A 16533-nucleotide genomic window follows, 5' to 3' on the forward strand; every position below is an offset into this window, starting at 1 on the left:
GGGTTTGTAGAGTCGCTTTGTCAGGTAAGGGAAGCTAATAATTGATTGTACTTAAAAGAATTCAGTGGATGTAATTATATGTAATTAGGACTGCCTGTTTGATTGCTATGAGATTGCGAAATGTTTTATGTTTGGTATAAGTGAAATTGTGATTGCATTGTGTGAATTGAGGTTGAATTAGAAAATGAACACTTGAATCATGGCTCTAATTGATATCATCTCACTTTGCTTGAAAACCATTTTGAAAACTAGACAACTCTGTCATGGAGGTGCCAATTTGGTCATGAATTCAAGTGAAACATCTCCCAATGAAAACCAGAATCTGTGCTGTTTTCTGGTGTGAGGTTGAGCCTTGAAAAATCCGACAGAATCCGCGCTGAGTGCCAGCCCAACGGTGCCTAGCATTGAAAAATGCGAGAAGAATGAGGTTGAGCGCCAGCCGAGTGGTGCCCCAGCGTTGAGACCCCTGCAGGTCTGGAACAAAACTCTAATGTTGAGGCTGAGCGTTGGAATATGAGGCTGAGCGCTAAGCTGCCATATTTCATGTGTTTGTTGTTTTGATGTGTTTCATTGCATTAACTGATCTGAAATGGATTATTTTGACTGTCTTTGTATGCTTTGAGTGAGATTGGGTGAATATGTCTGTTGTATGTGAATTATGGAGGAATTTCGTGGAGAAATTCTAAGTGTGGATGAGATAGGTTATGCAAAGACATAAGGACTCAGTTTTGGTTGGTATCCTGACGCTCCAATAACCATTAAGGCTCATATAGAGTATAATGGGTTATGCCGTGAGGAGTAGCAGGAGGTCTTAGCCACTGGGCTCGATCAAGTCTTTGGCGCGAAGGAGATTTACCTGGTGTGATGATTGGGTGATAACCCCTTGAGGCCAAACTCTGCAGAGTTTGAGAATCATACACGGTGCAAGCCACCAAGAGGTCCAATGTTAATTGCATATATCCGGATAATTGAGTCTAGAGTTGAATGACGTGTGAGTATTGGAATGTTCCTATGTGAATTTGTGATAATTGATTGTTATTATACTCTTTCTCTAATGTAACCTTCTTTAAATCATTATTAACTTACCCTTGCTTTTTGTGTTTCTGTCTCGTATTGTATGTTTTTCTTTTGCGATGATCACCTTTTCGGTGGGAGCAGATGTGATTGCAGTGTCAAGGGCACTTATAAAGGATGAGGATTCATCGTTTTAGGTTGTGGAAGAGCTTTCCAGTTGAAGCTTTAGTAGGGGTCAATTTAAGCATAGTGTTTACTAGTTTAGTTTAAGTGTATAATTGATATATTTTTTTAGTCATATCTTTTGTAAGACTGTATTAATATATTGTGTACATTGGATTATCTGGTTTAGAACTACAATAAAACTCCCTATTTTTTTTTTTTAGTTTCAAGCTGCTAAAATTGGGATGTTACATTTTACCTAATGTATGACTTTTAAAATTTAATGCTAAATTTATTTTGGAGTTTATATAGACGATCAAAACCAAATAAAAAGAAATTTAAAACAAAAAAAAAATCATGCTAGAAATTTTACTCCATTTTTACATATCAAACCTATAGTTTAAATTTCTTAAATTTTAATATCTATTAGTTTTAGTTTAACAAATAAGTGAAATATTTTTACTAAAAACTTCAAATTGTGATTCAAATTATTCATATGTAAAGTATTACAATTAAATATAAAACTAAAAACTTGCATTAATGGAAGAAAGTCAAAGAAATTTAAAACAACTCACAATTTTACATTTTTTATATTTAAATTTAATTATCATACATAACATTTATTGCTTTAATAGACATTTTTTTATTAAGTTGAGTTGGCCGGAAAAACAATACATTTTAAGCAACTTCGAATGTCAGTGAGAACTCTAACGAAAAAGTTACTTCAAACTTGTAAAGCTTATAAAACTATAGTAATTACTAAATATAAGAACGGTTTCAGAAAAAGGATTAAGAAATTTTTTTCATTTTTGAAGAAATTGATTAATGATTAGTGATTAAATTAGAAAGAGGTTTGATTAGTGATTCAAAATTATTCCGGCAAGGCGACTTAGTTCACTTTTTAAGACTCCAGAGAAAATGTTCTCTTCCTGTCCTAAATTATAAATAAAAAGTATTTTAAAATTTTCTTATAAATATATGAACCAGGACAGGACAGGACGGATTAAGTGAATTCTGCTCAAAATAAGTTCCATAACTTCACATATTTTTCACTGATTTCCTTTATATATTTTTTTTAAATTAAGGTTGGTCATTCCATACATAATAATAATAATAATAATAATAATAATAATAATACACTAAAGTTAAGTAATTTTTTTGAAAAGAAATCACTGAATCCATATGAACCCATCTTCTAATTGTTCCTCACAGTAATTACCTTTTGAATCAAACTATATTTAATTATTGTAGTTCATAAACAATATATATTATGAGTTTATCTTTTTCTCTTTCAAAAGTTGAAGAGCTTTTAAAGAAAAATTTGAGCTCCTTGTATACATTATTTATTTAATAATTTTGAAAAAAAACATACAATTTCATAAAAATATAAAGTGGTACATTACCTAAATTAAATAGTTTAATGGATATGAATGAACTATTGATGTTATATTTAAAGACAAATAAATTTAATTTAGATGCCAAATATAAAGATTAACTACAAACAAGTAGAAATCACTCAAATAATTATTACAAAAGTATTATATTATAAGTAAAAAAAAAACTTCATTCATTAGTATATTCTAATTAAATTGAAACTAATAAGATATAATTAATCATCAACCTACAAATGATACAGAAAAACATAACACACTGCCAGCAAAATCAATCAGGATCATTGAATAAAAAATATCGCCATAAACTTGAAGCAAATATAAAATAATTGATCAATATACAAGCACATAAAGTATTAAACATATAAGCAAGCAAGGTAAAAGAAAGAATTGAGCAAAGTAAAAAAGAAAAATAAAAGGGTGGTGCAGAAAAACTAATAAATTTATACAATGAGTCAAGCACTACGTTTTAAAAAATGAAAAACTTGATGCATGGAAAATGAAGTAATAATCATGACAAACAAACCCAGATTTGAATGATAGCAAGCACTTGTAAGGACAAAGGATCCATGCAAATTGGCCACCTTGCCCATGAGGGTGCAGGGATAGTCTCCTACCACACAACTTTACAGAACATCATCATCAAAATTGCAGATTATAGAAAAGTATAAAAGATAGTGTGCATAATTCTACTGCAATTCTTTAATCTAAGTAAATTTTCACTTCATCAAACCACAGCAGAAGCAGGTGATACACATTGTAACTCAAGAAAGCTATGCACAAACGTAAATGAATACAATGCAGTGGACTAGACTTACAGGAAGGAACAAGAGTGAAAGAGAACTTCTATAGCTGAAAAAAATGTCAAACAATTCTATTTTCTCCTTTTAACTTACTATTGTGCCAGAGTTACCTTGGACCAGATAACTCAACTGCATGTAGATTTTCAGTTGAGTCAACAATCCAATCAGAACTGGAATGAGGGGTGAGCTCCACTTCCTGGCGCAGAACCTCCACCTTTTGCCACTCGTCCCATCTTTCTGCCAAACCATCACCTTCAAGCATTCGCACTACTTCTGACATCTTAGGCCGGTCCATAGGGAAACCTTGTGTGCAAAGCAGTGCAACCTGAATCAATTGTTCTACCTCAGCATCTATGTAATTGCTATGGAGATCAGGGTCCACAAGCATTTCTAGCTTCTTTTCCTTCAGAAGTCCTTTAACCTAAGAACATACTCAGCCGTTAGATTACTATAAAATATTATGAATTCACTTGTGATTCTTGTCGACAAGTAACATGGACTGTAATTTAACATGTTATTGTTTCATGAAAGATCATGAATGCACAGTTCAAAAGACTACAAGTCAATGTTCAACATCATGCTAATCCTTCTTTTCCAATTAGAGGCATAGCCTGTTTTTTCTTTCCTAAATCAGATCATGATAAATTATATTGGCAGTTAGTACATTTCAGTGCTAATAGCATTAGTAACATTAACGTTGACCTAATTTTCCTAGCCTGCAGTCAAAAAGTATTATCAGTTAGAACTTGTTTTCTCCTGCAAGACCTAACAGGACACATTTGATGTCATAGATACCATTTTCAATAATAAAACAGTGAAAGTATTTAGAAGCACAAAAATAGCATTGAAATTAGCACAGTGGTGACAAAGAAAATGTAAAAAATGGAAAATTTGAAAATGTTCTGCATTCTACTATCTGCGGGCATGATTACTACTCCTGTGTCATCCTTGTCTGAAGAATTGAAGGAAGGAGAAAACTACTTTAAGGATTGAATGAAACTCAACTGTAAACATAAATGAAATTAACAAATACACAACGGTATGCATTTGCAGTTCATACCCAATCCAGCAACATAACATCATCATCATTAGCAAGACGAGCTAAGTCAAAAGCCCTTTGTCCAGTGATCAGCTCCAGAAGCATTATACCATACCCAAATACATCAGTTTTCTCTGAAGATTTACCAGTAGATAGGTACTCTGGGGCTATGTGCCCAATTGTGCCTCGTACAGCAGTTGTAACATGGGTATCCTTGTAGTCCATCAGTTTAGCCAACCCAAAATCCCCAACAACAGCCTCAAACTCCTCATCCAACAATATGTTTGCAGCTTTTACATCACGGTGGATAATCTTTGGATCACAGTGATCATGCAAATATGAAAGACCCCTTGATGAACCCAATGCTATTCTTTTTCTTGTTGGCCAATCAAGGGGTTGTTGGTGTGCCGGACGCTCTGGAATAATGCAAATACGAGATCATGAGGCAACAGAAAATTGGGAAAGATAAGGTAGAAGACTCATGTTTGACATAAATAAAATAAAGAACTGAGTCAGTAACATAAGTTTTGTTGACTTGTGGTTTAACCAAATTCATCTCACTGTAGCATAGAACATTACAGTACAGTACTAAACATCATGGGATTTCCAGTGACTGTAGTGTTAACAAACTCAAATTGCATAAATCGCGCAGTGTCTTTATCTTATAATGGTGCCTTTATCTTATAATGGTGCTTTATCTTCTCTTCTTTAGTTTGAGTCTATACTTCAAACATACTTTCAGCACGAAATTGTACATCAGTGCAGAATCACTTTCCAAGCCAGAGGATAACAAAATCTATAAGTGAAGTCAATGGTAGTTAACACTTAATCCAAAAATGGTGGCCCAAAATTCCTTGTTTTGATGTATATGTAGACATGAATAAGAAAAAAGGAGTAAAAGGTAGAGTGGGCTTTTTACTTTTCTTAACATCATATTAGAGAAATAACTCTAGGGACTTTGAAACTAGAAGTCTCTTTTAAACCACAGATGACACTAGTAAACTTTTGCCAAACATGTCTTTATAAATTTAAACCCTAATTATCATTTTTATTAGTATTCTTTATACGTGCCAGAGCTAGAGGACACTAAAACTATATATGTGCTTTAATTGCCAGTAGCAAGGATTTATAGAATTTGAAAATTGAGAGGAATAACTGGCAATGATAGGTAATCAAGAAAGTAGAGTGCACGACAGTTAAAAAACTGAAAAGTCAAACTGATATCATATGTAACTTATTAACATGTCCTGAAAAACTAAACTCAAAGTCACTACACAGCAAAAATGAAGGGCTTTTAACATAAGCCATGTTCTATTTTGTTGCTAGGCCAAAGACTGGAGGAAAAAGGAAAGGCCATACCTCTTAAGCATGATGCAACGCTTCCATTAGCCATGTAAGGATATACAAGTAGCCTTTCCGTTGGTGTCATACAGAACCCACGTAGACGGAGGAGATTTCGGTGCACAGCCATGCTGATCATCTCTACTTCTGTCTGAAACTGAAGCTCCCCACCAGGCGTGCGCTCCTCTTTCAATCTTTTCACAGCAACCAGTGAACCATCTGCCAAGCGTCCTTTGTACACCTTACCAAATCCTCCCCTTCCAAGAATGTTTTTATTACTAAAGGTATCTGTTGCAACTTGCAGTTCCCGGAGTGAGAACCTCTTGAGCTGCCCAAGGTGTACTTCTGGATCTTCTTCAGCTGCAATTAGATGTAAGGAGTCAAACTCCCTCCAATTGTTCCACCAATGCACTACTAACTCAAATAGGAAGGGAAAGTTCACCAGGCACATCAAAGAAAAATTCTTGTGGTTTCCTTCGACGCCACCATGCAAATGCAATTGCTGGAGCAGCAAATAAAAGAGCAGCACCTGCAGCTACTCCTCCAGCTATTGCACCAGTGGCACTATTTCCTCCTGCAATTAGACAGAGGAAATCACAAAATATAAGTGCTTCCTTTATACTGAGGTTTCCAAGAACGCAATAACTGACAGGGAGCATAAATAGGCATTGACTGAACCTATTAAAATGTATGACTGACCAACGACTAGATAAGAAAAGATTTTAATCTTCAAAACTTCACAAGACAATAAACAGCAGCAATGGAGAACGAACAATAAGTCTATGTAAATCTACACCAACTCACTAGCATGACACAATAAGAATCCTGACGTTCAATGGAAATTAGAAGAAAATATTAACACCAATAATTAAATTTCAATAAACCAAAAATAGAAAAATCAGGACATGGAATATTGCCCAGTCATCATAACCACATTATAAAAAGTTGAAATAGCCACCACGATGGGTATAGCATGAACTTCAAGTTAAAACCCAGGTTAAGAAAAACTAAGCAACAACTATAGAAATTATGACAAATTTGCAGATAACAGTGTAGTCCAAATTTTAAAGTTTCAAAAGCACAATAAAGAATACCTGGAGCTGAAATTGGGGATGGTGGAACAAAAGGAGGGGGAGGAGAAAATGGAGGTGACCCAGGACAAGGGTGCCCAGTGACTGGGCCACATAAATCCAAGTTGTTGGTAAAACTACAGGAAGGGCAATCCATTCAGAAATCGTTTGCAGGCCAGATCACTGAAAGCAAGAATATCTCAAAGCTGAGCAAAATACCTTATGGGAGTGAATAGTGAGAAGGAGCCATTAACAGGAACCACACCTGAGAGACGGTTATTTGAAAAATCCCTACATTTCAGAGTAAATATTGAGAACAAAACATTAGCTTTGCATAAAAACATTGCTAAGATAAATAAACCACATGTTGAGGGAAACTGGCTCACAGCACTTGCAGAGCAGTGACATTAGTCAGTGACATGGGAATAGGACCAGTAAGGCTGTTGTTGTTAAGACGGCTATCCTTAGACAAACATACCACAAAAACGGTATTAGATATTAATATTCCATAGTGGTTCAAAAAACAAGACACATAGATCAACAAGCACAAGGCACCATATTCAGCTTTTAAAGTCCTAGTCTATGACAGAAAAATAATAGCAATTTACACCAAAGCAATATAGCTTTAATTTTCATTTCTGGTTCACTCTTACAATACCTTTTAAATTTCTTCAAAGAAACAAGCACGAAAAATTAAAAAAAAAAATGTATTCACAAAGAGAGAGTCAAGTGCACATGATTTGATTAACGATAATCAAATGCTATGGGCCGGGGAGGGATGAAGGAACAATCTTGGGTAAATAGGAATGCAAGTTCCCTGAATGAGTAACATATCTAAATTCTAACCTAGTATTTCAGTGAGCATTTTGAACCAAGAATGACTCCTTTGGTTTAATTAGTGATTAGTTTACTATTCATTTGCTTAAACTGTCAACTCTACTTGACACACAGAATTAGTAGCAACAAAACCATAGTTGAATGTAAGTTATCTAATTTTTTAGATTCACCGTAGAATTTAACTAGTATCTACCAAAAGTGTAAAAGATTTTTACACTATCATATAATCATGATTTCCATGCATGGTAAGATCTAAATGGAACCGAAAACTAATTGGTGGTTCGTTTATAATAATGTAATTCAATACTAGGCTTTTTATGATAAATTACTTTGAAAATCAAATCTGTAATGGTTCCTAATTGGTTAACTGTGTAAAATTCCTAACAGTATCAATGTATGAAACTAAAATATTTATTAATAGCAGGAATGCATGAACTTGTATATCCGCATTTCTATTATATCAAAGGAATAAAATTTTAAAATATATATACTGTGTAAAAATCCTAACAGTATCAATGTATGAAACTAAAATATTTATTAATAGCAGGAATGCATGAACTTGTATATCCGCATTTCTATTGTATCAAAGGAATAAAATTTTAAAAAATATATATATATATATATATATATATATATATATATATAATTTCTAATAATGGTTTAAAAAAATCTGTGGTGCTTATTTTTAACTGGAGAAGTTATATAGTTACTATTGAGAAGGGAGATTGTGCAATTACATATTTTATTAAATAAATAATATTATTTTTATTTACTAAAGCATAAAATTGTCTCCTTAAAAGGTTAAGCCAAAAGTAGTTATAAAAAGGTGTGGAACATGATGGTATAGTAGCCCATAAGAATTTGTTTTATTGTCAAGGCGCTTTAGCACATTTATCTTTTCATTTACACTAACGTGAGTCATTCATAAATCATAATGCAAACCAAATGTACTGATGATAAATAATGCAATTCAGAAAAAGATATTCTTAGAAAATTCCACAAAATATATGTACTTAAAACAATTCATCCCAACAATAAGTATACTCACAGGAAACGCAATTTTGACAACTTGCCCAATGACTCTGGGATAGGTCCACTGAAGCGGTTTAGATACAAATCCAAGCTCACCAAATTAGTAAGATTTCCCAGATCACTTGGAATTGGTCCACTAATGTTATTGCTGTAAAGTTCCCTGATATGAAAAAAGAAATAGCATGAAAAAATATGAACATATCAGACCTCCAAATTAATATTTCGTAAATTAGAATCTAGCTAAATCACTTTAATATTTCATTAAAATTTTATCACTGACTGCTAGGCAATTGATATCATCCCTTTAGAGTCATACAGCTTCCAAAGCTAAAAGTTTCATTTGAAAAGTACTTAATGCAGATTGTCTGTTTTCTTCAGGATTACAACAAATGCAGATACAAGTATGGGAAATTTCTCTTGTGGGCGAACTCTTAATAGGCTTCTTCTCAAATATGTCAGAACATTTAGAACAAGATCCGCACAATCCCAAAACACAAGAGGCCTTGGATTACCTCCTCAAGAAACTTCTGACTAAGTCAAATGCAACTGCTGTATCGCACAAACTCAATAGCATAACCAAAGAGAACCAATGCACAATTGTAATGCTAGTCAAACCATCCTTAGCCGAAGCCATTTTCAATTTAGATAGCTTATCAATAATCCAAAGCCAAGAGTGTATAGACAAATATATGGTAGAACACTCTCAAAAGTCAGGATCAACCATCAATTCCCCTCCCACTCTCTCTCCTTCCCACACCCTTCCCTCCTTAAAGTATGAAGAACCAAATTGTCATGTTCAGAATCAAAAGAAAAAAGCAAAAAGGAGTAAAGGTCACCCAGAGAGAATCTCGTATAAATTAGTGTTATAACTGTTGTTGATTTCTGTTAATCACTTAGTTACAACTGTCATTGTCCGGTTGATATAACTTAGTCAGTTAGATGAGCTTCTCTAGACTAAATATAGTAGCTGCGAACAGAAGCTCATTTACTTGTTCAAACTAAGGTCATCAATACACAGTTTTCTTTTCTCTATTTTTCTTCTGTTATCAGAGTCAGATTTCTGTAAACAAAAGTTCATTACTTGTATGATGATCAATACAAAGGCCTTTCATTTTATCTTTAATGGTACAAATATCGGGCTCGGATACCTTAGATAAATTCACCAGTTACAGAAAATATTATAATTATTCTGAATAATAAACTAAATAACAATAATAACATGCACTTATCAAGTTCAGTATCTTACAAAAACCTTACCACCTAAAATCTGCATTGAAAAAACTGAATGAAATGTTATAGATAGGACATTTCAGAAAATGACAATAAATTATGCATTCATAAAATTAGAGATCTGAGTACCAAATTTGCGCATGACAGTCCTAAATACTGTACTGTTTTACTCTACATTATTGGAAAACCATCCCTATGAATATTGAAACAGAAAAATAGACTGGCACATAAAATATTAACACAAACAGGAACAAATATGGTCATCCACTAACCAAGTTCATAGAAATATTATAAAAGGAGAACTAAAATATTGAAACACCAAAGGATGAGAGTATAACATACAAATACTGTAAGTTTTTGAGCTGGCCAAGCTGTGGAACAAGTTGACCAGACAAAGCAGCATTTCCCAGATCACTGATATTAAACCAAAGGAAGCGATAATAACACGTTAAAAAGTAAAAAGATGAAATTAGGCTGCAAAAAATACAGAACAAACATAAATACGACAGATATCAGGGGGCAAACAGCTTACACTCTAATGACACTATTATCATTGTTGCATGTTACATGAAACCACGTGCATGGATTCACCAATGTAGGGTCCCAACTTTGCAAAACATTGTTAGGATCCTGTAAATTTGTCCTCAGGTTATGTAAGGCGTCACCTGTTTCGTAATACAAGGACAAAGATCAGGTGCTGTAAAGACTATCATCTTGAAATATATTTGTTACACACTGCATCTAACAAAACAACACCCTACTGAGCAATACACCCCCGACCCCCAACACACATACACACCGAGAGAGACAAATAAATAAATAAAACAAAAAAAAAGTTCAGCAGTTGTTGAAGCATGTGAATCAGAACATTAGAATCATGTCCCTACTAGACAAACAAGTACAAACAATTGAGGAAAAAGATAAGCCTAATGAACACTGTTCCTATTCCCTATGAGTAATGACTTCACACTCTGTTTATATTTCTTACTCTAACCATAAGAGCGTAGCCCATTTTGTTAGAATCTTATCGATACAGAGCAAAGGCATTGTCATCAGATGTTCTCCAACACAAAACCCATAAGGCCATTGGGACAAAAACGTAGATACAATATCTCGTTTGTACCCCAAAACCAAACTATGATCCATCAAAACCAATCCAGCACTTAACATTGCAAGACCACTACACAAAAACCATAACACAGACAATGAAACACCAGCCAAAAGTTCAACCCAGTTATCCAACCCATACACAACCAAAGCTTGAACTCCTCACTAAATGAGCCACAAAGTAAAGAGCTTCAACACTCAAAAAATAAAAATAAAAAATACAAACCTTCCATGTTAGCAGAAACCAAGCACAATGGGCGAGCTAAGAGCACCCACCAGAAGAAAACAAACCCCCACACCTCTCTCTCCATTGAAAACTAAGTCACCAGAACAAACCTCAGATCCAAATGGTACCTCACCCCCCAAAACACCATCACAAAACACCAACAACCCAAAATGCCACAAAAACCCTAACCCCCCAAAAAAATCTCACATGCAAACCACCATTACCAACCACCACCACACCCAGAACCCGATCCCATCAAAACCAACATTTTCCAAAACCACCCTGAAAAGGATCAAAACTCAGAAATCATAACATTTTCCCACATTCTTCTTTTCCAAAACATAAACAAAAATAAATAAAAATAATAACAAACTTTGCTTTTAACTTTTTCTCTCTTGCTTATGAAAGAAAGAGCACACTTTATTTTTTATTTTAATTGATTTCTCTCTCTCTCTCTGCGTATTTATTTATGGGTGAAGAGTGGTGAGTGTATTTGAGTGAAGCGTGGTGAGTATGAGTGAGTGAGGCTGCCCGAACGGTGGTGCCCGCTGCCCGAATCCAATTAAAACAGCTTCGCGCTATATTGCGGAAAGCAACTTGAGGCAGAACCCCTCCGTTCTGGGGTCAATAAGCGTGTGATTTCTGTGGGTCCCACACCTCTCGCTTTTATTATGCTTTTGTAACATCTTATTATTACTATACTATATTAATATTATTATTCTTCATATTATAATATATATTAATATATTATTATGGTATATGTGATGATTGATTACAGTGACTCTTCTATGACTATTGGTGATGAGAATTTAGTTTACTGTTACGTGATTTGAAAAATCATTGAACAAGTTTTTGATGGAAATTGACGTTACTTTCATAATTATATTATGAACCACAGGTAAAATTTGTGTATTCCAGTTTAAAAAAGATTATTTATGGTACGATGTATTTATTTATTTACTGGAAATTATTAGTTTTTACTTGTGGAAAAGAGTAAAAGATGGTTTTGAGTTTATCTTGAATTAAATTGGTTGTTAATATCATTTCTTATGAGAATTATAATAATACTGTAATTGGAAATATTTTTTATCATTTAATATTTATTACACAATTTAACCAAAAAAGAGAGCATTTTTTTAATTGAAATGTGAAAAATGTGTATTCAATACTTTTTCCACTGTGTTTTCATATAATTTATAATAAACAAAATCATTTTTTTCAATTATTTAACCAATATGTTAGTAGGTGATAAAGCAAATGGATTGTATCAGTTTTAATTCAAACTATAATAGATTGGATTGAATTATTGATTTATTTATGTCCATTAAAATATTACGTAAAAAATGATTTATTCATTATCATCAATTTAATAAAACAAATCCAAATTATTTATAAATATTTTTCATACATGTTCAATTTATTGAAAAAATAATATTATCTTAGGTTCTATATAAGAAACAAATGTTTAGTTTATGAATATTAATCAAAGTAATTAAATTGATTGATTTTAATTAATAATAATGTTATAAAATTAAATTTTAATTAAAAGATAAACATAAAATTAAATATTTATGTAAGAAACAGATATGAAGACTAATCAAAGTAATTAAATTGATCCATTCTAATTAATAACAATGTTATAAATTTAAATTTTACTATCACAAAATTAAATACTTTAAGTTGTAGTTACCTTTAATGATACTATTTTATAATTCAATGAATTTTTCAAAGTGACTCAAATAATTAATGAACAAATAAATACATCACTTTCAAAATAAATATATGAGTACATGTATCATTCAATTAAACTAATGATATAAAAAAATTGAGAATTGTAGAATTGTTTATATATTTTGCAAGAGAAAAAAAAGCATCTCCTTGATTTGATATTATATATATATATATATATATATATATATATATATATATATATAAATAGAGAAGAAATCGTAAACTTATTTTATTTGAAAATTTAATCAAATAAAAATGCTCTTTTGCTCCTTTAGTTACTGCAAGGTGTGATATGAAGAAAATTAAAGAAAAGAGAAAGTATAGAGAAAGAAGGAAAAGGTTTTATAAAGAGGTAAGAAAATGAAAAGTGGGGTAACGTTACAAATTCTATTGCAACTAGTTTTCATCCTTTGGTTGTGTTTTTGTTCAATATTTTGGGGTGTGTAACCTTTAAAATGACCGCATCCAAAATCTCTTCTTCAGGAAATTTAACTCAAACTTGATTAAGATTGATTCAGGTAAGGTGGACAAATTATCCACGTTCAATTCATAATGATTCAAATATATATGGATTTTAAATTCAATTCTGATAGGAACAAGGGTCTTGATTCTTATATAGTATTCTACTTTTTCATTTTTAGTCAATGTGGAACTTAGACTCACACTTAGATTCTTAACAATCTCCCTCTCAAGGGTGAGTCCCTTCAACCACATTGGTACACTCCCCCTCCAGCGGAAGCATCCCAACCATGAGTACTCCTTTTCTGTCCTTTTCTGTACCGCCGTTATTCTTAACGGACACATTTTACCTGGAACCCTTACCTGGGACTTTTGTCAGGAAGACTTTCGATACTAGGACCATACTGCACTCGTCTGAGCCAGTTTTAACCATCGGCTCTGATACCACTTGTTAGAAATCCAAGTGTGAGTCTAAGTCTCACATTGACCAAAAATGAGAAAGTAGAGCACTATATAAGAATAAAGACTCATAAACCCATAGCCTTAAGGTTTTGGGTTGATAGTGGTGTCAATGCCTTATGTGGTTAGGCTAATGAATCCCCCTCTATAAAACCTGACAAGTGGTATCAGAGCCGATGGTTAATATCGGCTCATACGAGTGCAGTATGGTCCTAGTATCGAAGTCTTCCTGGCAAAGGTCCCAAGTAAGGGTTCCAGGTAAAGCGCCGTTGGAGGGGGAGTGTACCAATGTGGTTAGGAATCCAAGTGTAAGTCTAAGTCCCACATTAACCAGAAATGAGAAAGTAGAGCACTATATAAGAATAAAGACCCATAAACCCATCGCCTTAAGGTTTTGGGTTGAGAGTGGTGTCAGTGTCTTATGTGGTTAGGCTCAGATCTCATTGGTGTTGTTCTCCCCAATGAAACCCTCTCTGTAAAACCTAACAAATCCATTTAACAATGGATTTGGGTTGAATAATTTTTTGGATTTTGAAAATCTAAATCTTAATTCATTTAATTAGATTTGGATCGGATATTTTTTGGATTTAAAAAATCCAAAATCAAAGTGGGTCTAAGCTATGTAGTTAAGAGTTAGTCTTAATTGTTTTCGGTCAAAGGTTGACTCTAGTCTTCTCAACCTGAAGGTCGATATGAGTCATCACTAGTCGATATTTGGCTAAGAAGGTCTCGGGAAAAATTTGGTTGAGTCAGTCTCGATCGAAATTCGACCGAGTTAGGCTTAGCCAAAATTCGATGAAACTAAATACAACCAAAATTTGATTGAGTTGATCCAAAGCGAAATTTGGTCAAATCGAACCTAGTCAAAATTTGGCGTCAAACTCAACCAAAATTGAGCGAAATTCAGCCAAATTGTCCTTAGTCTAAATTTGACTAAGTTAGTCCAAGCCGAAATTAAACCCAATCGACCTAGGCGGAGTTGACCCTCATTAAAAATTATGTCGAGCCGAGGACGGAAAAAATTTAGTTGAACGTGCCTCAATTATAGCGGCTCCTGTCAAATGTCGGTCGAGTCGGCCCGATCAAAGGTCCACTAATAAATGCATATTTATGCCTCACTAAACCTTTAATCTTAATTTCTTTGTTATTTTTTGTGCTTAAAATGATGTTTAAATTAGGATATATTACAAGATAGCTCAGTGACATTGAGATATAAAAATAGATTAAAAATAGTTTTTTAGTTGTATAAATATTATTTGAATATTCTAAGTGGTTTTTTAATGCAGTCAAAGTTAAGTTTAAGCTCATGGATTGATTAAGCTACAAGAGATCAAGTCGAATAGTGGATAAAAAAGTGAAGAAATGATGATGGTTGAAAAAACAATTTAGCTAAGCCAAACTAAATTTGGCTAAAAAAAGAAAAAGAGAAAACAAGTAACAAAAATTGAACCTTTACAGTTTTATCTATTTACAGTTTTATCTATTTTTATCCACGTAAAGGACTTAGGTAATTCAATAATTTTTAAAATAAAGATAATTGGGGACAAATATATCTTTAAATGTTTTAATTGATGTTTTTAAATAAATCTACATGCATATCAATAAGGTAAAGTGAGTGGAAACTTTTAGGAAAATTTGTAGTAAAGTGAATGATTGTATAAAATAAATTTGGTTATTTATACATATATTTTTAAAATAATTTATTGTAAAATATAAATTAAAGATAAAATAAATTTTAAATTAAGACAAAAAATTATTATAAAATTTTAGCAAATAAAAAATTATATCTGAGTATAAAAATATATTAAAATAAATTATACCAAAATGTAAATAATTTTATTTTTATTTTATTTTGATAAAAAATATATTAGAAGGATATTAAATTTATTTTATTTTATTAATTATTTTAATGTTTTCTATTTTTCATTTCATAATAATAATAAAATATATTTATAAATATTTAATTATTATTTATATTTATATATTTTAGATCAAAAGAATAAATCTTTATTATATGTTATTTAGTTTTAATCGATTACATTTGTTTAATCAATTATGGTTATGGGTTTTGTTTAGAAGTAAAATAAAATTTAACAAAGTATTTACAAGAAAATAACTTTTTTAGCCTATATATTAGGATGAAAATTTTAAGGTAGAATTTGTCATCGTTTTTTTGGGTTTTTTTTAACATTTGTCACTCAATTAGTTTCTTGTATTGGAAACAAACACATACTTGATATTGATTTCTTGTTGTAGATATTTGCATAGAAACTAAAATACTTTCTAAGTTTCTCTACTATTAAAATTAAAATATTTAAAATTCAAAAACTTATATCGAATTTTTGATAAATTTATTCATAAAAGTAAATAAAGACTTTATTGGCCCATGGCATGTCCTTACATCATTTTCACGACAATTTCTTCCTTCCCGGACTTTTTTTCTTCATCCTGAAACCCCATAAAATATTATAATCCGAAATTACTCCTCAGTGATTCTTTATAGATTTCACGATTTGGAATATACTTTCAGACCTAAAAAATATATCTTGTAACAAAATAATAAAATATATCTTCCAGATTATACGACCTAGAATATATTTTCAGATGTAGAAAGATATTTCATATTATGTAA

At 32.2% G+C, this 16533-nt stretch overlaps 1 protein-coding gene across 2 annotated transcripts; it reads right to left on the minus strand.

Annotated features, from left to right (window-relative positions):
* Positions 1-3242: 3242 nt before the first annotated feature.
* LOC114182262 (somatic embryogenesis receptor kinase 2-like) lies at positions 3243-11741 on the minus strand. 2 transcript variants are annotated; one of them, XM_028069091.1, is made up of 12 exons: positions 11626-11740; positions 11253-11534; positions 10452-10584; positions 10262-10333; positions 8706-8849; positions 7207-7278; positions 7040-7111; positions 6845-6957; positions 6193-6324; positions 5769-6110; positions 4431-4825; positions 3243-3791 (listed from the first exon to the last, which is right to left on the minus strand). In XM_028069091.1, the coding sequence occupies exons 2-12, from the start codon at positions 11335-11337 to the stop codon at positions 3477-3479; spliced, it is 1875 nt and encodes a 624-aa protein (XP_027924892.1). In that variant the 5' UTR covers positions 11338-11534; positions 11626-11740; the 3' UTR covers positions 3243-3476. The 2 variants fall into 2 exon arrangements, with proteins under 2 accessions (XP_027924892.1, XP_027924891.1); XM_028069090.1 differs by having other exon boundaries at positions 11253-11741.
* Positions 11742-16533: the final 4792 nt, after the last annotated feature.

Source organism: Vigna unguiculata, chromosome 4, assembly GCF_004118075.2.
Source record: "Vigna unguiculata cultivar IT97K-499-35 chromosome 4, ASM411807v1, whole genome shotgun sequence".
In the NCBI taxonomy this organism is placed as follows: Eukaryota; Viridiplantae; Streptophyta; class Magnoliopsida; order Fabales; family Fabaceae; genus Vigna; species Vigna unguiculata.

What these genes read in the sequence shown, in the direction of transcription:
- LOC114182262 (XM_028069090.1), bottom strand. Translation starts at nt 11,337, where the DNA reads ATGGAGAGAGAGGTGTGGGGGTTTGTTTTCTTCTGGTGGGTGCTCTTA. An exon ending in TTGTCAAAATTGCGTTTCCT is followed by an intron (nt 7,279 to 8,705) that starts GTGAGTATACTT and finishes GTCTAAGGATAG; the next exon opens with CCGTCTTAACAACAACAGCC. An exon ending in ATGTTATGTTGCTGGATTGG is followed by an intron (nt 3,792 to 4,430) that starts GTATGAACTGCA and finishes GTATGTTCTTAG; the next exon opens with GTTAAAGGACTTCTGAAGGA.